The sequence below is a fragment of the Numida meleagris genome, chromosome 6 (genome assembly GCF_002078875.1).
Source record: "Numida meleagris isolate 19003 breed g44 Domestic line chromosome 6, NumMel1.0, whole genome shotgun sequence".
Classification (NCBI taxonomy): Eukaryota; Metazoa; Chordata; class Aves; order Galliformes; family Numididae; genus Numida; species Numida meleagris.
In genome coordinates this window covers 39,592,234-39,617,373 of record NC_034414.1, presented here as the reverse complement: position 1 = coordinate 39,617,373, position 25,140 = coordinate 39,592,234, and the positions used below count along the sequence as shown (strand labels likewise).

Here is a 25,140-nt window from a genome sequence, read left to right as displayed (position 1 = left end):
GACATCAACTCACAGCCCTCTGCTTGCAAGCCCAGAGGCACATGGGCATGTGTTGGTATTTCCTCAATGGGGTTTGGGCTGACAACATTTGTAGAACCTGTAAGGGTTCCATAGATGACTTTCTGATGCCTCAACAGCTCCCCGGGGTGCCTGGACCACATGTTGAGTGCTGCGTGGTTGGACGAGGGGCACAGCAATGTGCAAGCACTCCCTTCAGGACAGGACCTGGGCTGGAGCACCTCACCTAAGAAGAAAGGTTGAGGGAGCTGGGTTTGTTCAGCCTGGAGAAGAGAAGGTTCCAGGCAGACCTCACTGCAGCCTTCCAGTACTTGAAAGGAGCTTACAAGCCAAGGGGAACTGACTTTTCACACGCTGACAGTGATAGGACAACAGCAAATGGTTTTAAACTAAAAGAGGGGAGATTTAGGTTAGATTAGAGGAAGAATTTTTTCCACTCAGAGGGCAGTGAGGCTCTGGCACAGGCTGCCCAGAGAAGCTGTGGGTGCCCCATCCCTGGAGGTGCTGAAGGCCAGGCTGGATGGGGCCCTGGGCAGCCTGAGCTGGTGGGCTGGGTAGGCTGTAAGGTCCCTCCAACCCAAGCCTTTCTGTGATCCAATGATCTGACAGACTGTGGCTAAACAGCTCCAACTGACATGGGCATATGAGGCACTAGCCAATCTGTAGCAGAAACCCTGTTGTTTCTCCTCATGTCCTAATACACAGGCTTGCTTAACAGAAATAAGAAAGGAAGAAAGCTCTGGCAAGCAGGCTTTAGGAACTGGCGCAAGAGAAGAAGCAGACAGACGCAGTTCACAGGGTCGCTGAACCTCAGCCTACTCACTGCATCGTCCCCATAACAGATGTTCTCAGAGTGCCCCAACTCTCTCGCTGGTAAAGAGCTGACCAGCAGAGCTGCTCCGAGCTCCCACTGAGCAACAGAGAAAACAACAACACTCAACACAAATTCCTGCTGTGTGGGAAAACAGCACTGCAGCTTCTAGAGGTATCCACCACACGTCTTTTTCCCTGAGAACAGGGGCTCCTGTCCAAGAGATCACATCCTCGGTCTCCAGTGAGCACCAGGGCCAACTCTCACACCAAATGGGGTTACAGGAGCATTTCAGTTCCCATTTAAAGGGAAACATACATTTCTGATCCTCGCGGTTACAGAAAATCTGACTGCTAAAGGAAACAGAATACAAAGAAAAAGAAGCTTGTTTTTGCTTTTTTTCCCCCCAAACCCCACAAGAGAAAGCAAACTCAAAATTCTGAAGGACTTGGCCAAAGTCTCTTGTGTCGTTGAAAACTTAAAAAAAAAAAAAAACCTCATAAGAACTAGGTATAACTGCCACCTTGTGCTGTCATCTGAGAGCGACATCTTAAAAAATGGTATCTAAAGAGTTTGGGTTAAGAGCCTGAGAACAGTAGAGCAGTTATACGGGAAAAGGGGAGGATGGGGGAAATAGAGGCAAACAAGTAGATCCAGGTCACCTTAGTTCTCTTTCCACAGGTAAACTGCACTAAGCCAGACTTCACAGTCAATTTAGAGGCGACCTAAATAAGCCAGACAAGTTTGTAGCCTCGGCTTTGACAGACACAAAAGAGTTGGAAGTTGCATGTGGTCTTCAAGAGTGTTTCGCTTCTTCATGCTCAAACAATTTGGGACAGCAAGTACGGTCTTCCCTGGAAGTGCTGGTAAATTCCTTGGAGATGCAGAGAACTAAGAAGATGCTTTGTCCTCAGTCAATAAAATGAGAGACTTCACGCTGAGCACACTTTGCCACCTCAATAGCTTACAAAGACTGCTACCAAAATGTCAAATACCCTGCTTTGGTTGTGCAGGCTCCATTTTCCATTTCCTAGGGAAGCAAGACTGTAAAGCCCTTCTACTTCTTCAATAGTCCAGTGTCTTTGAGGAAAAAGACAAAGAAAACTTCACTAATAAAGAAAAAAAATAAGCAGAAAAATAGCTTAAAAAAAAAAAAAAAGACAAAAGCCCAAGTCTTTTTCCAGGCTCCTCTGGGCACTGCAGAGACACAGGTATGGGCATAAGTCTAGCATTTTCCCTTTGCTGGAAACCCTTGCCAGTCACACTGTACAGGATTAGAAAGAAAAAAAATCCCCCATCACAGCGATGGTACTGAGGGATTCTCAGACGACTCTTTTGTCTTTAAGGGAGTTTCAATTTTCTGCCAGTTATCTTGAGTCTAAACAGAAACACCAAGGAGAGCTCACCCCAGCAATGACATGGAGGGACAAGAGGACAAGAGCCTGTTAGCATTCCTGGAACATCCAGCTTATTAAAAAAAAAAAAAAAAGAGGGAGAGGGAGAGAGAAAGAGAGGAAAAAACCCACCTCAGGCCTGCACACTGCAGCTTACCGCCATCTTGATGTCCTTGATGCGTGCTGATGGCGTGGAGGCGGCTGGCACCAGAACAGCCCAAGAGAAGGAATGAGAGGCCAATGGAGATTTATGTGAGGAGAGTGAGATGGACAAGGTAAAATTGTCAGGAGGAGTTGTTAGAAAGTAAAATATATTGTGACAATTCCACTCCTGCCGTTCATCAATAAACTGACAGATCATTTAGTGTCAATTAGGAGTGATAGATGGACAAGTCCCCATGATCCTGGGCCAAAATTAATGGCTGGGAGGGAGAGGGTGATTGAAAATGACGGCTGACATTGAGAGGAAAGTCCTGAAGGTCCCCAAGGGGCTATTACTTGCCTCATTCCCTTGCAGATCAATGCAGGGACAAACCCAAAAACAGACACTTCAAGACAAAACTTAATCAGACTTCCTTTTCTATCTTCTCCTTCTCAGTTGTGCCCCCTCATTTGGTAGCCTCGATCCTTTGTGCCTGTACTCTTCACATCACTGAAGACATCCACAGAGAGTGGCAAGATGCAGAGGGAGCCTGCTGTCTTCCCCATCACCAGGAGCTTGGCTCTGCTCCTAACACAGCAGTGTCATAGGGAAGCCTAGCCCAAGATTTATCTCAGCATTGCTGGACTGGGAGTAGAGGGCAGACACAATGACACACGCTTTTCTCTGCCATGTCAGATAGAGAAACTCATGAGCGCTTTACTACTCCCACTTGCAAGACAGGAATGGCCAGAGGTTCTATAAACCAGGCACTCTTGAGGGTCATCTCATATAGATACAACACTGGATAGTTTAAGCCCATCTTCTTGAAACAGGAGGTTTTTAACTTTAGTTACCTCTAGAGACCCTAAATCATAAAAAACCTTAATCTCTTAAATAACTTTCCTGCAGCTCCAGGGTGCAATCTCCCCACTGCCCAACCTCCAGAGCCCTAAATGATGTCTACACAAAGGTTAAGTTATCAGTGCCATTCCGCTCTAAAGGTCACCCCAACTGCATCCACTTCCTTCCTACAGGGCCTTGATATTTATCTTTCAGTGAAATGCATTGCTGGACGCTGTACCAGCACATCTGTTCCAAAACGTTCTAGTCATTCACCTAAATAAGCCCTGATTATTCCAACTCTGTATGACCTAGCAGTCAGAAAAAAAGAAATTTCAGCTGTGGCTGGAGCACCTGTTGCTAAAATGCCAGGATCCGTGTGGAAGAAGGGAGACACATGGGATAAAAAAAAAAACATACTTACAGGAAGAAAAATGAAAGAAATTCTATAAGGAAAGTCAAATATAAGGAAAGTCAGATAGATGAGATCAGCAGAAGCTGGAATTAAATGGGTCTTCAAAGCATCTCTCCTTTGTCAAATCCCCACCAGTATGCAAAAGTAACTTTCTTTTCTCTTCTCCCATTGGCAGGCACTTTGTGTTTCTTCCTTCCGAAGCATTGAGATAACCTGACAATAAAACCTTTGCTTTGCTTGACACAAATGTCAACACTGATGTTATTAAGGATATCGGTACAGCTTTCAGAATGGCACTTGAGCTCCATCTAGTGGTTGGAGCGATGCTTCTCTAGCATAAAAACATCTGTAATTACTGTTATTTATGTAATCTCAGCAGGGTGCTAGGCTCCAAGTAGCTGCCTTGGTTCTTGGCTGGTCCCCTTTCCTGTAACACTGGGGCTAGAATATTGCTGGGGCAGCAATGGGATTGCCTCTTCTCACGGAGAACTGCTCTTTTCTCTCTGTACAATGTACAGTACATTCAGTTGCAGAGAGCCCCATCAGTACGCAAAAAAAAATTTTTGTGTCACTACACTGCACCATTTATTTGCTGATGGCAGAGGGTAAGTCTGAGGGTTTGCCCATATCAACAAAATGGGACTCCTAGCAATGACAACTGTTTTACAGAGGTGCTGGGAGTCCAAAGTAATCTCTCCATGCTTGACTTTTGAATTTTTTTTTCCAAGAAAAATAAAAAAGGACAACATTTCAATAATCTTGGGACTTTAATATCTGACACTTGTAAACACCATGGGAACTCGTGACAAAATTACTTTCTCTTGCTTGCACATATTCTGTGCAAATTAATTTTAAAACTAATTATAGACTGGAAAACTTAATGGGCTCTCCTCCTCTTCCTATCTTGCAATAGTCTGAGACAGCACAAGTCTAAAGGAAGGAATCAGCAAGATGGTGAAAATATTTGGAAGTTCACCTTGATATGACAAGAGCTGGATGGGCAAGGGCTGAGGATGGAGCAGCAAAGGTGGAAAAACAGAAGAACACACTGCAAATGAAATTCTACTCTAACACGTACCCAATGGAAACACAGAGAACAATTTCAAGGAATCATTTCAAACTGATAAAACTTGGAACTAGATATACAACAAAAAAGAGCCAAAGTATCCCTGCAGGGAAAGCAATAAGCATGCAGTTGCAACTGGCTGAATCTGGCAGAAACAGAACTAAAAGCTTATACCTCAACTAAGGAAGAGAACGATACACAGACAGAGACAAGACTTTCACAAGTGGCTGCAGTATCCTGTCTGACCCAGAATATACACAACACAGAAAATCTAACTGCAGCCGCTCTGCTCACCCTCACTTTATAAGCGAAAGAACACAGAATGCAGTACTGTCAGTTCAAAATTACTTAAAGCAGCATACTTCCAAGTGCAGGCTGAGTTACACTGGCACAAGAGTCCTTATAGCTGCATCAGATATGTTAAAAGAAGCACGTTATTCTATTGTATCTATATCTACCCTGGTGAAATTGGAGCAATGACTTGATGGTCTTCCAAACTGAGTCAAATCAGTAGAAAAGCTGTGGAGAGATAAATCCTGAGAAAACAGAAACAAGAAAGCTACAGCAACATCGGTATGACATCAGCCAATGACTCAGACTTTTCACATGAAGGTTCAACTCTGGGGTATGTCACAAGGACAGCCTTACAGGCCAGCATCTCAGGCTTCTCTGAGGAAAAGAGATCAGCCTATCAAGAATCTGTAGCTGAAGGAAAGACAGGGAAAGAGTTGTACAAGAGCCTCGTCCCTCTAACAACTAAAGAATGTCAGAGCAAACCTTCTCTTCATAAAATTTATTCTGTAAAAGCTCCTAATACAAAGGAAGAGAATACTGTCAGGTATGACACAATACTGTATGCATGGATGAGCAAGGGGCACATCTTCCTCTTAGATCCCACTGGGCAGGGTCTTACAGGTAGAAAGGTGTGCAGCCTCCTAGCTGCTGTTTTGCTTCCAGCCTCTTAAGAGTGTTTACTCCAAGCACCTGGTGTATCCATTATCCATGCAACTGGGATGCTGGAGAAGCACTGCTGATAACTACTGCTCCAAGTCTATCAGACAAGGCTCAAGCCAAACCATGGAAAACATCCTACAGCAGCACATAGCACAGTGCCATTACATTAGGGACCTCAGCACTGTCCTTCAGGGCACATTAGGCTCAGTGCTGAATAACTGTATTAGCTCCTATCCAGTCCCTCATGTAGCCACCAATTACATGATTTATTTTTCCTAAGCAATGCAATTCACCCTTGTTCTCTGCTATCACATTTCCATAAGCTTTGGCTTGGTTCTAAAAAGAGCTGATTTATTCTTCAGAGACAAACAAAGAGCCATAATTTTCCCAGAAAAGTACTGTTTTCTAGAATGTAGACCACCTTTCCCAGCTCCCAGGAAATACTGACTGTGTAACAGGTCTCTGGATATGCTGTCCCATACTCAGGGCTCCAGGAAAGAAAATATATAATTTTTCCAGAAATCAGTGTCTCCAAAGCACGTGTCCAGACATATGCACTCTTACTATAGGCCTTAATATATACAAGCAATCTCATACCGCTCAATGGCAGAGCCCTTCAGTTCTGTGAATAACAAGTATAACACCAAAGTAACTTTACAACTTGATAAGTAACGAATAGATTGAGATCTCCTCCTGGTCTGAAGTGTCCCTTAGTTCTGATACCCATCCTATTACCATATCTGGGTATTTCCCTTCCATTAAGGTGTTCTTCGTAAGAATCGGCCTTTTCAACATACATTCTACAATTTGAATATTTTTTTCTTACATCTCTTCTCTCTGACCATCTCCATCCATCTCCATTATACCACAAGCCCATACACACATAAACATTAACAAATTTCACCTTTACCATCAAGGATAATCACTTAATCCTGAACAGTTCATTGCGTACTTGTCAGTGGGTCACTGTCATGTGTCACTCTCTGGGAAAGGATGCGGGCAATCAAATCCCACTGCCCAGCTTCTGTATTTAACATTCTTATTATGGTCTTGATTCCTTCCAGGAATCCCACCTGGACTACATCAGGTGAGGAATACACTGCCTCCTGCAGACAGCGATGTATACACACTTCAGAGCACAGACAGGTCAATCTACACAGAGCATTTGCTAGTGGAACCAAGCAAGAACAATACTTCAAATGGTTTCAAGGAATTACAAGGATATTGGAGACACCAACTGTAAGATTCAGAAAAAACTCTTCCAGTGCATGCAATAGCAAAGCCCAGCCAGTGATGTTCAGTTAAACCATGCTGAAGCCCCTCTTAATAAAGAAAGAGGTGAGTACTCACTTGGCAGGCACCAGTACAGGATCGACTGCCCAGCCTCCTTGCCGGCGTGGGGGTTTAGGTGGTGGTTCCTTCAATAAATAAAACAGAAACTTTACAGCCAGCTCCTGTCAAGCCAATTCTTACACCAGCTCCACACATACTCAGGTAGCAATTTACCAAACAGATTGAGAGACAACACTTAAAATGCTGCTTATTTTATGAACAAGAGATATTTAAGACAGTTTTGTATGTTTCTATGTAAGCAGGAGGTACACTGCTTTAGTCAGTATCTTGACAAGCTGCAGTCTGTGTGTCTTTGCCTTGCTCAAGAGACAAAGCACAGCTGATTTGCAGAGGATGTGCTGGTCTCCAGAGCATGCTTCACTGGGAACACCTTCACTACCTGCTCAAGTTCAATTGGGAGCATCATGTTTTACGTGTTTGCTAGGACACAAGTCAGTCAGCACACATTTTAGACATACTATTTTAGAAGAGGAATTGCTCCCTAGAAAGATCTGCTTTTCTCTACTGACTAGAATAGGAAGTCAAATGACAGCCACACCAAAGACCTGTAAAGTTAAGCAAGATGAACCCTGCCATCACCACCTCTGGGACACTAAAAGGAGAGTTCACTTGGAGATTAAAGACACTCCCTGCTATTTTGTCTTGTGTGGCACTCAGCCACATGGCAAGAGAAAACAAGAATTCAGCTTGGGGCTCACAACAAGAATTTCCAAATACCAAGCCCACCATGTGGGAGCTGCCCAATGTCTCCCGCAGTTTGGGGCCCAGCCCCCAGCTTGAAGTACCTCATGCAGCAGTAGCTTCGGTGTTCTGCACATGTGGTGGCGAAAGCAGTAGGAGCAAGGTGAACCTAGTGGATGAATATTTATGCATAGCTTATATTGCTCCTGATTATCACAGAATCATTAAGGTTGGAAAAGACTACTGAGATCATCCAGCCCAACCATCAGCCCATCGCCACCATCCCCACTAATCATGTCTCTCAGTGCCAGATCTACATGGTTCTTGAACACTTCCAGGGACGGTGACTCCACCAGTCCTCTGGGCAGTCTGTTTCAATTGATGGCGCCCAGTCACGCAGACTCATGAAGGAACCATCAGAAAAAAGAATAATTGGGTAAAATAATGTCTGAAAATGGGGAAAACAAGGTAAACGCAAAGGAGTCTAAACTGGGGCAAGGAAAAGAGGACACGGGCTCCCAGAGCTTTTATTAAGAAAGGCAGTGGGCTGGGTGACTCCTGAGAATCTCTGACCTGACAAGGGGAAGCTTGCTTGTGAGGCGGGATCAAACCTGAGCCAAAGCCAAATTGTCTCTTGTCACAGATGAGGAAGGGGCTGAACTAACGCCCGATGGTAGGGGTCTCCCGTGTTTATTTCTTGAAAGAGAAGCATTGTTTGTGAGTGTGGGAAATAAAGAGAGCCTGCCAGGGGCACTCACTGCCTGCTGCAGGGAGAGGGCGCGACCCTGCATAGCTCCCTGATAGGAGCAAAAATAGTCATTCTCCAAAAATAAACAGGGAGCAGGAACGAGGCAGGAGCTGCAGTCCCAAAATACCAGCTTTCTTCGGCAAAGGGAGCACAGGAGGGCAGAGGGACAGGCAGGGAGCGTGAAATGCAGGAAACAGCCTCCTTATATGGGCTCATCCGCAGGGGACAGAGCTCAGTCGACTGGAATGACCATGTCACAGAATGTGAAGCCTTCGGGGGCCCAACTGAATGGAGTTTTCTGATCTTGAAATGATTTCCCCAAATTCTTCAGATGCCAAACCAGAGAAGAGGCTACAGTGCCAAAAAAGGAGCATTTTGAATTCAGTTGATCTGGACACACCCAAAGCCCAGGAAAAGGGAGAAAAACACACCACATATGGGCGTGCGTGCCCACATAAGCATCCCTATTCCCATTACACACACCCCTACCTCAAAAACACACTCTCTCCCACACTGATCCTTCCCACGCAAACAGCCCTTCTCCCTCCTTCCCCTGCATCATCCCCTTGGTAGCCATCAGGCCTTGCTCCCTGAACACAAATGTCACCAAAGAACCTGGGCACAAGGCTGAGGGAAAAGGCAGCATTTCCAAGGCACGCCCGTGCACTGGCAATTTAATTCCTGCATCACCAAAACTCGTCTTCAGCTCCAAGATAAGCTAAGTTGAGCACTTCAGACAGAAGTGCGGTGAGAATGGCTGCCCCAGTCCTTGCACAGGATGTGACTCCAGTGTGTTTAGGGGGGTTGGTTCCAATGTCTTCCCAGTTTTATAATGTATTCCCATTGCTCATACACATCAGGCAGCCCTGAACATCTGGCAGATGCTGACAAACACTTCACATACACCTACAGCCCTTTTATTCCTCTTGCAGTAAATCAGGTAATTCTTTTTGAACTGCCCACAGGAGCACTAGCAACAGGAAAGGCAATGTTACCTGTCAGCTGAGAATAAATAGTTTTTCTTTGTTAGTTGCCTGGAAAGTGCCATAATAAGGTCACATGCCACAAGCACTTCTGTCAAGTAAATAAACTTACCTTTCCCACTTCTAAAATGTAATTTACAATTGAGAATGCAATGTTGTGCATTGCCGTAATATGGTCACAGTTAGAGATGTTGCAACTGCAAGCAAGCTTGAAGCAGAAAGTGAGAAGAATGTTAACGCCAGAGGAAGCAGAGCAGAAATGAAAGACGCTGTTCTTCTGTCATGGAGTAAATGTGCTCCTGAACATGTCTTCCCGATGAAAACGACTGTGGGCTTTAAATGATCAGAACCTGTCAGTACTACCTGCTGTATCATAGGCAAGACTTCATTATACAAAATTGCACCCGAAGTGATCTAGTGTTCAAAACACTGAGAATCCACCAGCTCCTGACAACAGTGTTCTCTCTCAACTCCTGCTGCTCAGTCAGTTTCACACCATTAACTAACCACTTGTTCACCGTGGCTTGCTTTTCTGCTTGAGTTGTCAATTCTTTATCTCCAGATTTCCCCTACCTTAGTTTCTGCAGACTCTCTCTTTTTTTCAGGCACATTGCCATGTTCTGTATCTCCTACTTTATTTTTTCTCAGAAATTCAGTTCACTGCCATTTTCCCAAAGGTGGGATTTCCCAGGCAGTCTTACCACTGCTTTCACACTACCACCGTAATCAGGATTTTATCTCCCTTTTGGAAAATTACCGGCCTTGCTCAGTGTACCTGAATCCCATCTCTCTTTTATTAAAGGAGAAATTCTACCTTCTTCTTCAGGCTCTTTCTTATCAGATAGAGGTAGGATTCTAATCTGGCTTCCCCACTAGGCAGAAATTTCCAGGCTACTTGTCGGCTCATGTCTGCAGTTTGGAAGGTGCTAGCTGGATGTTGCTTCCCTCATAGAAGCAACTAACTGGAGGATCCAGTGATGTTTCTATTGGGACCCACCATGACACAGGCAGAACGGGTCCCTCAGATTCTCAAGAGGGTCTGGAAATGTGGATTAATTTATCTTCATCAGCACGAAAACTCCTTTGAAACAGCAAGCACTCCGTGCAGGGAAGCAGGAACTCAAATGACATTGACAGTATGCAACAGAGGGTACACAATCTTTCTCTCATGCAGTGCATCTCTTTAAAATGTGTGAGATCTGTGTTCTCCCCCATACACAAACACAGTGATATTTTTATTTGGTATGCAAGCACCTTCTTTTCATCCAGTAATGGCCATGGAGCAGAAAGCAAGAAGTATGGCCAGACCCGAGTTTCCTTTCCTCCAGCAAGTTGCCAGAGGTTCCCTGACTGAGGGAAAGCTGATCTCTGCAAACAGCCCTCATTAATTAGTTCTGACTGTTGCCCATTAAGGAGCTGTAAGTCAAACAGCCCCGCTGCTTCTAAGCAGCCACATAACATTCTGTCATGGGTTTATGATTTTCGGTTATTGGTATTCCACATCATAACATCATGTAGCGGATGTACCTAGTTCTCAGAAGAGAAGGACTACTACAGTCCCCATGGTACTTTGCTCCTCTGTTACCATTTTCCAGCCGGAGGGAAAAGATAAAAGCTCGCAGTATAAAAACTTGCAGATCACGAGACCTCGGCCCTTTTTCTGCCGTCTCTCATCTTGGCAGCACCTCGCTCTCCAGCCGTCTTATCGTCGGTAGCAGAGTAAGGCCTACCTTGATTTTGGGACATTCTCTCTCTCTGTATTGGAATTATCAGCTTAAATTGTAATTATATTGTATTATAGTGTGTTGTTTTGCATTCCGATATCTTATTTAGTAAATTAGTTTGTTTCTCCTCAGATTGTTGCCGCTGTTCTTTGCTCTCAGGGCCATCTCCCTACCCTTTTCCCCTTTCCCCTTTTCCCGGGACGTGGGCCCGTGGGTCCCCCGTCCCCTTTGTCACGGAATCGGGCCTAACGCCCGTAAACCGCTGACACATTCACAATCTATTCACATCTCAGAGCACACTATATCAAAAAGGGCTCTTGTATGGGAACTGCTGAGTCATGGCCTGAACCACTGATTGAGCACCTGGAGGAAAGACCCAGGCAGCCCTGGGAGCACAGGTGAAGGCAATTCACTGTGTGACCAGAAGGGGTGGAGCCTGGCTCCACCCCTCTTAGGCTTCATTTAATGGCTGACTGCCCCTGAGGAAGGCTCTCTTTCTGAAGATCCCTCCTTGGTGGGAGCCTTTCCCTGTGAACCCAAAATCTTCTGATCTGGGTGAGCGACCTACTTCCCTTCCCTTGTAGCACCTTGCTATCGTGCTGGTCGTTCCACAACTTTGCAATACCTTTTCCATTGTGTTGGTCCTGATCACTATGGCTCTGTTCCTAATTCTATGCAAGCCTTATATTTTTGCAAAAAGCAGCCCATCTCTTCTAGCCTTCTTTATCACATCTACAGACTGTACAAGTAATGTATCTCCTCCAAGGATTTCTGCATGTCTTAATGCCTAACAGAAAACACTGGATTTTCATTTCTTCAACAGCCTGTTGTTCTTCATAGTCACTGACATCACTTTATTAGGGAAAAGGCTACTGAGATGGAAGCATTTCTTGGGGAGCTTCAAATATTTTGACATCTATCACAGCTGGTAAAGGAACAGCTCATCTCATTAAATACTGACAAGAACTTCTTCCCTAAAACAGTGGTCAGCTCTGGCTAAGTAGTATGTGCACCTGCTAGGGAAGCTGTCATACTGCAGCATTTGACACCTTCACTTGACTCAAGAGTTATTGCTCTCCTTTGCATGAAAACGGTGCACAACAATCTGATTCTATGAGCAAAGGATTACCAGATAGAAACCTCTCACAACCCACAGTTACAAGGCCATGCCCCTTCCAGCCCTCTGAGATGTAAACATCTCTCAACCCATTTGCTTTTACCTTGTGCTATATACCAACAGACATGTTCACATCCATCTACCTCCTTCCTACAGGCCTTCAGGTGGGCCTGGGAGCACTGGAAGCATGAAGTAAACATGTGGAAAGAAATGGAAAAGCTGATAATAAAGTTATTTTCCATGGGATTTTCAGGTTTTGCCTATAACCCACATCAAGGCGGTCAAGCGGGAAGGATACCACTAGAAAAGCTGGGGAACATGGCTGACTGGAAATGCTATTTGAGTACATGTCATCAAAAGGCTCAAGATAACCTCAGGAAGTTGAAAATAGCTGTCCTGCTGGCCAAGCACTTGGGGGACACAGGAGAGAGGCAGTGCGAGGCCTTGGGGAGCTCCAGGCCACACAGTGCTGGGGCTCACACTGGGGAAGTTGGCCTAATTAGGGAACAGAAGTTCAGCGGCATTTTTGAGATTCCTCCTGGAGAATCTGGCCAACTTCCAGCTAAGCAGTCCCCGGGAACAGGCTGGGAGTCCTGCAACTCTACAAGTAACAAGAAGGCCGCTGGAGAAAAAGATGCAATCCTTCTGAAAAGGAAGCAGGTAAAAAAAAGCCAGCGCTGTTTCAGATGGTGGTGGAGTGTGTTTATAAGCATAATGCAAGAATCCAAACAGATGATAGAGACTAGGACACGCAGGGACATACTCAGCCCAGTCCAGGACAAACACACAAATGGGAGGGTATTAAAAATGTGCTCCAGCTACAGGAAATTCTGCCTCCAAGAACCCTCCCAGATTGTCAGAAATGCCAGTCACTGCAAGAGCTATATCTACTGCCAGTCCATCCCACTCCCAGCTCAATGCCTAAGAAGGCAAGACCTTGACAACAAACCATACACAAAAAGTAGCTTTCCTCAGGTGAGAGTTCTTCTACAAGCTGAAGATCATAGGGAAAAGCAGGATGCTGGAGAGAAAAACAATGCAGTTAAGACTGCAGTGTCTTTGGGATGTGAACTTTTTGTCCCAGTTGCACACCAACATTCTCTAGATCTTACTGTTATGCAAGTCATGGATCCAAAAAGGGTTTTAAGAGGCCGCACTACAATTATACATGTCTTCTTAAGTCATGAACTCTCTAGACTAGAGTGGCTGGACAGTGCCTAAAACAGTGTCATTGTTTTTTGCATAAGTAAAGTCCCCCAGTAAGCACATGGATGAGTGCATCCAGTGTTCGGATCCTCAGTTCCACATTTCTAAGCGATGGGCAAGAAATGTGGGGAAGACCACTTGGAGAGTGCCTGCAAGGCAGATTGAGACCAGATCAGACAATGGAATGAGTTTGGAGTCGGGTGCCAACCACTGTGCTCAATCAAGAACTGGGTTAGGAAAATACAGCTCTGATTAAAGGCCCTAATCATACAAAGCCCAAGGCCATGTCTACACCACAGGTGCAGACACACCTGCAAGCAGGATCCATGTGAGTCAGCTCCACTCTGTAAACAGTCTAGCTTTAGTTACTTCTGGTAACCAGGCTGTCCCACAGCTCAGCACTACACAGCTGGTGCAGGCTGCTTCTCATCAGGGGGCCCCCTGTGTCATCTGCACTGTGTTTTAGGTTGCGAATATATAACCTCACCAAGCTGGGTCACTCAGCAACAGAGGTCTGCAATTGGCTTCATATTTCAGCTACTTAAAACTCTGATGGCTGTTCCTCCAACAAGCATTTATTGAAAACATTTGTTCTTGACATGTCTTCTTAATCTAAAAAGTAACAGCCCACTTTTTCCGAATTCAAATCATTTTAAAATGGTTTGAACTACAGAACAGTAGAACTACAGAAGGACTCTGCTGCCCCTCTGGAGAGGTCAGATCCTCATGTCTTCTTTGCAGTTGTTGCCTTAAAGCATGTCATCACTCAAACTTTGAGTGACTAGGAGGCACAGATGTCAGCACCACCTAGTTAGGGATCTAAAATCAGGTGTTCTCCCCCCATAAAGGACCTCAAGACTACCTATGGCAGGCCTACCAAAACAGAGCCATAGGACAAGGTCCCAGCTGGATTCATTAGTCCCAGAATAGATGTCTCCCTGCTCAGACTTTGTTGCCTTGAGTTAGAAAGTCCTTTCCTGCAGCCCAACATAGCTTCCAGTTCCACTCTGCAAAGCAGAGCAGCTTCAAAGAGAAGGGACCGAGAGCCTTCTCAGACCCACAACAGCTTGTAGCTTCGTCATTATATATGTAATATTCTCTAAGGAAGCGTGAAACATGACTTGATGTTCTTTCAGGAGGAAGAAGATGGCAATAAAATCAGTATCTTCCAGCTTGGAAAGGAGATGGTTTGAACTCTGACTTTGCATGTAAAATACGTGGCTTCAACAACAAAATTAACACCTCAATCCCTGGTGGTCCCTGAAGAAAAGTCATCTTGCTCTGCCACTGGCAGCTCCAAAGCACCAGGATGGTGGAAGGACTTGCTCTCCCACGGCTCTCAGAGGAGCCAGAACTCCACAGGACAGCAGGGTTTCAGACACACTGTAGTTCCCAGCCACTTTCTATCACCTTAAGTTCCCAGCCCCATCTAACATCATCTGAATACGATGCAGGGTAGGGGCCTACAGTGGGCTAAAATATTAATTTTGCTATGAGGGTAAGTTATCTCTCTGTGGATTCGTGTTTAGGGATTCACCACCATTTTCCTACGTGAAGTTCTATCCCTTCTTTAAACAGGGGCTAAAGCAAATTGGAGAAGGGACTTCTCCAAGGCTCCAAAGCAAATCTGTGGCAAAGCCAGGAAGAGAACACAGCAAAAATCTTGGCTCCCAGCCACTTTCGTACTCCTCCTGCTTATTCTGCCTCTGCAAATTAACTAAGATATTAGGATACACCCTTTTCTTATACCATTGATCAGCCTTGCGGCCTTTGGCTCCATGTCCCAGGCAGCCTTGGAAGGCACAGACAAATGAGTGACTCAACAGGCAAAAATTCAGATGTGAGATGAGTGGTTTGCCAGGGGATACAAAACAAGTCTCTGAGCAGGCAGCCAGCCGCAGGGCAGAACTTCAGCAGGTACGTTCACATCAACGGCACCAACTGAGCGTTTGCCGATATTCTGGCAGCCACAAACTTCAGAGCAGCAAGAGGAAAGGGACCAAATCCAGGAAGAGTTCAGATTATAACACTCAGCACAGCCCAAAGGGAGTTCAGAGAAGGGTTACATGAGGCATCAGAGGGACAAAGGGGCCAACTTCGGACATGATTCAAGAAGCCAAGTATTTCAGCTTGGCCAGGCAATGACTAAGGGAGAGATATACTGCAACTAAACAGTTTTGGATCACACTTACAAAGTTCCGCTAATAACTGGTTTGGAAGGAGGCTCTGATACAATTAATAGAAGTTAGTATGCATTTTAAAAATGCAAGTATTAAAAGCTATAAGCAGAATACTGATCAGTCTGAATGCTCAGTTAACCATTTTGTTACCCTTCACAGGCATTTACAAATGGAAAAATACTTTTGAGCGTGACTGTGCTGCTTAAGAGCATAAGCTTGAATAAAGTGTGCAGGAGTTATCCAGATAGGAGTGGCTTCAGAGAGAGGAATCACTTCATACTAAGGAAACTCTCCTCACCAGGCACCATTGCACAACACCCCCGAAGCAATAACAATTGTTCATGCAGAAGTCAAATCAGTTTAGTTGTTTTAATGAAATTGTGCAGCCAGGAGCAAGAAGGTGCCTGCAGCATGTGACTAGCCACCACTCAGTACAGCAGCTCTTTGGAAGCAATGAATTAGGGCAATGCATGGAAGGTGGAATTAGTTCCAGTGAAACGACTGTAAGGACTGCGTTCACTGAGGCAATAAATAAATAAATAAGAAGGCCTAAGACAATTACTAGGAGAAAAATCTATTGGGTAAGTAGTTCCCAAAACAATACCCACCTGCAGGAAGTCTCTTTGCCTGATAAATGGAAAAGTGCTCTGAGTATAGTCCTGAAGCATCTGTCACCGACTAATAAACTCAGTAGATCTTTACTACAATATCATCTCTAGCACCACCAACAGAAAACTGAGTAGTTCTAAATTCTTAAAATAACCAAACCCTGCTGAGGCCAGAATTAATGACATGAGTGATACAGGTTTCTTTTCTGGGCTCCAAACTTCTTGAATGGATCTACTACACTACCACTACAGAGTTGGTGCTTCAGCAGAAAGAATCAGAGTATGGGAAAGGATGCTTTAAATATCTAACATATACAAAGAGCTACTCTAGCCAGGAAAGACTCACAGGAAATACACAAGCACACAGTCCTCTTACTACTGGCTGGCCTTCTCCTCTGGGGCACCAGTGAGACTTCATAATCTCTTAAGACAAGTTTTCATATTGTGGGAGTAAGTTAAACATAGTGAACAGCACATGTAGGCTCAGACAGGTTCTGTACTCCATCAGCTAATCTCTAAATTTTCAAATGAAAACAGAATGCCTTTTCAATGGCCACACGTAGGTCTGTGACCTGGGTACACGAAGCAGCAGCTAATAAGAGTAACTGCCAGATAATAAGATAAAAAATTGTCAGCAATAGGAACAGAAGATGCAGGAGAGGCACTGCATCTCAGGAATGATTTTGTCTTACTCTCTAGCACTAGAGTCCCCTCTTATGGTAGGCACCAGGCCCATCAATAGGTTAGCCTTACTAGTCCCCTTCAGAGAAGCCAGCATCTACCTAGAAAGCTTCTACAGTCTTACATGATCAACCTTTTCCTCTGGGTCTTCATCCTAGAAGGATAAGGAGCAGAAAATAGAGAAAGATGTTAAAAGGAAAAACTATGGAATTCTGCACAAAATAGCTTGAAGATTGACATGAACGACAGACCTGCAGTATATGCTACGCAACCTTAATCACTTGAACAAAGTGCAAAGTTGATCCCACTACTGTAAGATTTTATATCCACAGTCATTTATACATACACAAACTGTGATACCACAAAGCATGCCTGTTTGACTGCAAAGGCAGGAAAGATGGACAGCAGTCAGATCCTTGAAAGGAATACTAAAGAAAAAAAAAAAACAGTAACAGCAAGTATAGAACAAACTTAGTTCCTGCAGTGCGAGAAAGCCCATATTATTCAGGTATGTAGGACACTGTGCCAGTCCAGAAAATATGCTGGAGCCGTCATACTGGGGGTTATTTACCATAGCTGGCTGTACCCCTTTTTCAGGAGCCACTCTGAGCAAAGTCAGATTCTCCACTGGTAGTGGTAGCTGTAGCAGTTAGCTTGAGATAGCCCTAGCTGACAATAGCATTGCGTAAGTATATGAACTTTAGTTAACTCTACTGTATAAGGGAACAGCTTAGTTATGGGGCAGAGGAATAACTACATAAAGCAACCTGTTAATCACTGCAAAACTTGTGAACTGGCTGAGAACCTTTCTGATGAACACTGTCAGAACCAGCACAGCAACAACCAGCTGTTAGGCATCAAATGCAATTTAAGAACCCAATAATCTCTATGCAATCCAAGAAATAACAGAATCATTCAGTGAGAAACTATAGGTATCCCATGACCCTGTACAGGGACTAGGGCTGGAACCACTATTAAAACCCATCTGACCTTTATCTGGATGGCATCATCTTTCCTGTGGAGAAGGGAAGTCATGTAATTTATAAATACATCTCTGATTAAAATATTTTGGTATATGAGTCCACTTAGTCTCTGTGCTGTCATTTGGTCTTACAGTCTTATTGAGGCAAGAATAGAGAGAGGCTACGTGCAGGTTAGGGCAGCAGGGTACAGATGTGTCCATATCAGAGAGCAGTGTAAATGAAACCAGATTGACCTAACCAATAAAGTCTGTTGGAACTGCGCATCTGTCAACCAGGGACTCCTTGTTCCCATATCTGACAGCAGAAAGGCTTCTGCAGGGCCCAGCATGACCTAAGCTCCTCTGGATGTGCAGATCCCAGGTGGTACAGGACTCACAGTCACACAGAAGGAAATCCAGCTGGATGAGACACGCTGAAAAAAAGCACTTAAGTAACCACTTTTTTGAGCAATCTTCCATCTGGGTTTTATCCTCAGCAACTGATGTGCAGTTGTTTATTCACTTGGGTTAGATAACCAGAGTCCTATTTAAATGAAGCCTGCATGTCAGCCTAAAGAATGCGGCCAGAAGCCGTTACCAGGGCGTCTGTAAGCTGGGTGGTAGAAGTCCAAAGAGCTGCTCTGTAAAACACACCTGTGGGAACATCTGCCCAGCAAGCAGTGGAGGCAGTTCAAGGTTTTGTGTCTACACTTGCCTATGTAAGATTTTTGCAGCACAGAAATATTCATTTTTAACTATCACTCAAGGACTACAACTACATAGGCATGCTTACAAATAACAGGTATGACAGTAAGGGAAGAACGTACTTTCAGAAGTGAAAGCACAGAGCCTTTCCCAAGGCCTGGGTGAAACGTGGAAGAAAACCAGAAGGGAACTTTGATAATTTTGGACAAACTCTGCAATTAAGTGAAAGTGACCCTTGTCCTACCTGTAAGGAGAGACTCCCAGCACAGCCTGGTAAACCTCATCCTTAAGGCTGGTGCACCGCCTACACAAAGCAGTCTCCACACAGAGGAGCTACGAAGTGCTACAAGACAGACACTGACAACATCACATTGAGTTTGTAAGAGCAGAAACCCAAGGAAGTCTTGAACAAAGTCCCAAGGGAACCTTTCCACTGTAGGGTAAAGAGAAAACTGACTGCGCAAGCAGTATAACACAAAAATATTTTTGTATACTGATTTCTTATGGAACAACAAATAGCCCACTCCTGCTAAGAGGAGATGCAGAAAAGGAAAAAAATGCTGATATATTTAAACAGAAGGCTTTTCCACTCAGCTTTCTAAATCAGTCTCCTTAAGAGCTCTGAACCATGCTGAATAGCTTTTGTTGGTGGATGTCATCAAGCCAGCATTCAGGCAGTTGGACACAGCAATGCTAGAGCCAGAAAAAAAAAGCTGACTTTTATCCTAGACAAGCATCCAGAAGTCCTGGTAGAATGCGAGAACAAAGATCTTCAACAGATCTCATTATATTATCTGCCCCTCCCTTTGCACAAATAACACAACCAGCTCGAGTCTGTCCCATTTTTGCCAGAAACCCGATAGCATCAAGATGAGTAAAAAGTAACACAGCTAGCCAAGGGATGGGAAAGGCCTCCCAATGGAAAATGGATATATTATCCTTCTGAAAATGAATGTTTGAAATGCAGAGTTCTGGCACGCAGCAAGTAGATTTATCTCTAGGAATTCCCATTTACAGCATATTCCCCTGGGTGCTCAAGAAGTGCCTGCTAATTTGCCAAGGAGCTCTAAAGGCCAGGAACACGCACAGCCATTGTTGCAGGAGGATGCTGACTGCACCAATTACAGCAAATAATCATGTTCCGTCTCGCCTCTTGAAATAGTATATAGCCACACTGCTGTTTGTTGGTACTTGTACTTCTGAAAAGGCAGGAATGCTCTGCATGTTAGATGGCAGACTGTCAGCTTTACGACCCCTAGTGAGCTCCTCAAGGTGTCTGAATTTGAAGGTAACGCAGATAATTTCACACGGGAATGGGAATTATCAAATAGAGATTTGGCCAGAGGAATTTATTGTAGAACAGCAAACAACGCACATACACAACGAGCACACAAAAAATACTAAGGTATCACATTGCTTTATAGAGCTTGGGGGATGTATAATGGGCTACATGGCACAAGAGATTGCAGTTACATCCTAGGGAACAGGTTTCCACAACACATTTGTGAAAGAAGACAGACAGCTGATGAGAAGTACCATTCTTTGAAGTCTCTTTTTGAAGACAGAGCCCAGGTCAACATGAGATCAGTGGTAATCTGATAAGATCTACACTCCAAGTCAGAAGATTTGTCTATTGCCTCCAAAACAAAGATCTTTTTAATTATGCTAAATGAGTCATTCACAAAGTGATTTCCTTGTAATAAGTCCAAAAGCTGAAACATGGACAGACAGATACTTTCTGCTTCCTTCAAGCACGCTGTTCTGACTGTAAAACACATCCAGAGTGGTTATCAGCGTCAAGAAGGGACCAGACCACGAGGACAAATGAGGTGTTCACATCACAGATTTGAGCTGAGTGGAGGTTGGGTGGACTGAGACAAACATTAAAATAAATAAATAAAAGTCAAGATGACTCCTAAAATAGTTCTAAAACCCTGAGGTACTACCAAGGACAGAATCACTAACCCAAATGGAAAACTTCTCATGAAAGCGTCAATACAGCAAAGGTTTAGGACAAATCTATGTCTTCAAAATCACTAACAGGAGTAAAACCTGCTGGGCTGAAATTACACGGGGCCTTCTCCACTATGGCCAGTCCTAGTAAAAAAGAATATGGTGGGTTGTTTTTTTTGTAGTTGTTATTGTTTTTGTTTTAGAGTTTCTTTTAGTAATGCTCCTTGAAAAGGTTTCAAGATGACCAGATGGCTGAATGAGACACCCACTGTAACAGCTGACCCCACCACTTCTGAGATAGGCCAAACCTCCAGAAAAGTTAAAGGTGGTTGCCAGTCCACAGTGAAGGAAAACACAAGTTTAGTTCTACTTAATGCTCTTTTTGGTATCAAACATGCCCACGTATGAAAGGCTTCCAATTCCAGAGCAAAGAAGAAGGCTGAGGATACAGTGCATTTTGTCTCTTCTCCAGTAGCTGCAAGGTTTTCAGTTAACAGCAAACAAAGAACTATCTGAAGGGAGACTACAGACACAGTTTTCTTCCTGGTGGTTAAGATCCAGTAATAATATATATAATTGAATCATTTGAATCATTTAAGGCGTGCAAGGCCTCACCCTTCTGCTGCTGAAAAGCTCACTGCCTCAGTCAGAAGATTCTATTTCTTATTCCTCTCCAGGGATGTCCAAGGATTGGAACCTTTATGACTTCTCCACAGCTGTTATAACGGCTGTGACACGAGCCACACTAAACACATCCACAAGTTACAGACGGCCAGCTGTACCCCTACAACATGCCTCTGTCCCTTTCCAAGCAGGTAATCAGCCCATAAAGGAGGATGGCCAATTGTGGTGAGAGAGCAATTGGAGTGAGCCACCCTCACGTGAAAGGAAGCCAATGTTAACACCCACTTGCACCACCAGCTGGCTCCTAAGACTTTCTTTTGGGTCCCATTGTTGTTTTGTTTTTTTAAATTACCCAAATAAATGCATAAAGAGCTCCATTTGCTTTGCACAGACCTAGCATCTCCTGTCAGGCCTTTCTAGTGCTGCAATGACAGATGGAAGAAAGCACAGATGAAACAACTGCTGCTAGGGTCTCTTGCCAATTGGGAGATTCATAGGGCTCACTGGTAAAAGCACTGCAGCCTTCCTGTACTAAAAGGAAACTTAATAAGCAGGAGGAAGATTGACTTTATATACAGTCTGATAATGATATAACAAGGGCAAATGGTTTTAAACTAAAAGAGAGGAGATTTAGGTTAGATAAGAGGAAGAATTTTTTCCACTCAGAGGGCAGTGAGGCCCTGGCACACGCTGCCCAGAAGCTGTGGTGCCCCATCCCTGGAGGCACTGAAGGCCAGGCTGGATGGGGCCCTGGGCAGCCTGAGCTGGTTGGGGGGCAGCCCTGCCCACAGCATGGTTTGGGACTGAGTGGGCTCTGAGGTCCCTTCCAATCCAGGCCATTCCATGATTTTAGAATAATTTCAGCTAGTCACATAAAACAGACACAGATGGGTGCCCAGCCTCAACTGGATGAGAGACATCTTGGCAAGTATCACTTATTCCTCTTACTGTAAATGCTCTTCCTCATTCTCCAGTATCCACAACAAAAGGAGTTGGTTTGATTTGTCAGTAGAAAGTGATTTTACTCTAGAAACCAGAGCACTCTTTTTTTTTTTCCCTAAGGTGGCAGAGAAGCAGTGCTACAAAGAGGATGAACTCTACAGAGTTTAGGTCAACTCCGAGTATGGGCCTTTCCTTCCACAAATTCCCTCCCAGAATTCTTCCTGACCTCTTAGCATACCCAGGCGGAGAACAATGCATAGGTGGGAAGAGATGATTCTCTGTTATGCCAATCAAAGGAAAAAAGGAGCATACTTTCTCAGGAAGGGGGGAGCGGGGGGGAAGATACAAGCTTGATATTGTCCACCAGAAACTGTACTCTGGCTCTTGCAGAAGCTAAATGCAAAAGAAAAGCGTCTGCTTACCTGTACTCTGCCTTGTTATCACAGGTAGTGAAACACGGGTAACAAAACAACAAGCCTGCAAGCATGTATGGGAAGATACGCATGGATGCGAGGAAGAGGTCCCAATCTGCTTGTCACTACTCCATACCTCACCGTGAGGAACCAGAGTCCCACATAACAGCTGTGTGAAAACTACACGTGGTGCAGAAGGCAGTACCAGGTAAGGGGCAGGGCAGCTAGGTGGGTCCAACTCTAAGGATAAACTTTGAAGGGTAACGCACGTAATGAGGGAACGAATCTCAGAAGACAACATGAAGCTTCCACGGGGGACGCAGACAGGATCTCCTGGAGGGACACCCACCTCTCCCGTGGACGCAGAAGAGGAGTTCTTCCTGCTGAGACTCTCACCCGAGAAGAGGTCCTGGCGAGCCCGCCGGCCCATCCTGGGCACCTGTGGCACAGGGGGAAACGCAAAGAAGCGAAGGGCACGCGGTTACCCACACAAACAGCTTCGGGTGTCCCGCAGAACGGCGGCCATAGCCGCGGAGAGCCGGAGAGGAACACAAACACCGATCCCCGGCACGCAGGGGGCGGCACCCTCCCGCCGGCGGCACGCGGGCCCACTCACCCCCGCCCGGCGGGGAACCTCTGCCCGCTCCCGCTCAGCCTCCATCCGCCGCTGCCGCCGCCGCTTCCGGCACACGGCCCGCCCCGCGTCCCTAGCAACCCGAACCGCGGCCCGCCCCAGCCCGGCCCCGGCCCCGCAGATAGCTTAGCTGCGGCTGGGCTCTGTGTGAGCTCTGCGCGTTAAAGAAGCTCTCGGCCCCCGGGTGCTCTGCCTATTTGCTGCATTTTTCTGCTTTCTCTGACATCCCTCACAGCCTTCAGCCATCGTCATTAGCTTAAGCAGCCGTCACCCGCTAATCTGCCGCGGCAGCCAAAGGCTGCTCTCCACCCGGAGCTCCACGGGTAGCGTTTTGACTGCCCGGCTTTGCTGGGAGCTATGTTCTGTCTGGAGGCCTTTCGGAGGTCTAAAGAACCCTCTTTCCACCCCTTGCCTACGTTCTCAAGCAATTGTGCTGTGGCTGCGATGATCCAAGGATGAAGTGAAATGAGATTTGTAGGCAGAGGTAATAACTTTTTATGAGACCCACTGATGCAGCTGGAAAAAGCCATACATGCAGGATGTCTGCGCTCGAAAGCTTGTCTGTTTTTTCCAGCTGTATCAATTGCTCTAATAGAAGGCACTATCTGTCTTTACAAACCTTGACACGTTTAAGGAGCTCAGTAAGCGAGACATGATTTTCCTCTCCTGAAGCCAGGCTGGTTGGGTGCTGTGACACCGTGATCCCCCAGACTGCGGTGATTCTGCTCCAGTGACAGACTCGGTACCCACACCAGGCAGAAGGGACCATTCAGCCGCTGCCACGCTTCACCACAGGAGCCACGGGCACACGGCCCGGCGTCTCCCACCCCTGCTCCAATGGGCAGCTGCGGGGTGCTGCGACCACAGAAGGGGTAGGAACCGGTCACAGAACAGCAGTATGCACGGGTTCGCCCACTTGGTCACACAGAGCAGGACTAGCAGAGCCCCCCAGCACTGCGCTGCTGATTGCTTCTTAATGGGGCCTATGAACGGGGCTGTGTCTGGTCCTCCACCTGCACAGAGAAAGCCTGGGGAGCCCGGGAAAGCCATCACAGCTGAACACCACCACGTGCCCTGCTCCCAGCCACCTTCAGCAGCACGCCTTAGCTGAAGAGGAGCTGCGGTGGGGAGCCCACACATCACTCAGTGGGAAAGAGCAATGGCCACCTTAGATGGGGTGCTGAAGGGCGGCCGGCTGGGCTCCTGGTCTCACATGGGACTGCAGGCATCGCACTGCCAAAAGCTCCCTCCTACAAGACATCTCAGTCGCCTTCGTGCTGACAAAGCTCCCAGCTTTGGGTGAGGAGCCAATATCCTTCACACATCCATTGCAGCAGCAGCAGCTCCGCACCACGCTGTGAGTGAAGGCTGCCCCAGCGGTATAGTTGTCCCCAGCCATGCTCCCAGCCAGGGCCCCGTGTCTCTGGGAAAGCGCCTCCTCAGGCACCATGCTGGCCACAGGGGCATTGGGCCGCCCTTCAGCATCCTTAGGGCGCACCCGATTTCTCGGAGGGCCCCGGAGGCGGGCAGCGCCGGGTGCGGAAGGAGGGCAATGGGCACAAGGCCCGCAGGCTGCGGGCAGGAGGGGAGCCAGGCGTGGTGGGTGGGCAGCGGGCCTTGCCCTGGGAGAGGAGCCCACGGGGCCCTGAGGGTGTGGATCTCAACTCGTGACCGGGGCCGGGTGGGCGCCCGGGGCCGACACCCTGCCTCCCGGCCTCCTTCGAGGGCTGCGGGCTCGCGAGGCGGCTACCCCGACCCCTCCGCGGGCCGGCGGCGCGGGGCTCTGCGGCAGCCGCCAGCGCCCCCCACCGCCGCCGCCGGGGCCGTCCGCCCCGCCAGGCCCCCGTCCCCTCCCTCCCTCTTTCGGAAAGAAACCGCATCGGGAAACTATTCGGGGTATTTTTGCCGCTTTTAACGCGATCTCGCCGCTGGAAAGGGGCGGAGCGGCGGACCACCGCGAAGGGCCCGGCCCGCCCGGCCGCCCGCC

The 25,140-nt window shown here is 46.3% G+C and overlaps 1 protein-coding gene across 2 annotated transcripts in view; it reads right to left on the bottom strand.

The window, feature by feature from the left end:
- The window catches only part of IFT43 (intraflagellar transport 43), a 46,047-nt gene extending 22,808 nt beyond the window's left edge, over positions 1-23,239 (bottom strand). The window contains exons 1-4 of one of the 2 annotated variants that reach the window (XM_021402921.1): positions 23,136-23,239; positions 22,869-22,958; positions 17,046-17,075; positions 6,991-7,058 (exon numbers count right to left, since the gene is read on the bottom strand). In XM_021402921.1, the coding sequence (XP_021258596.1) occupies positions 6,991-7,058; positions 17,046-17,075; positions 22,869-22,958; positions 23,136-23,180 (233 nt within the window). In that variant the 5' untranslated portion in view covers positions 23,181-23,239. The remainder of the gene's footprint in view (positions 1-6,990; positions 7,059-17,045; positions 17,076-22,868; positions 22,959-23,135) is intronic. The other variant, XM_021402922.1, reaches the window with a different exon arrangement.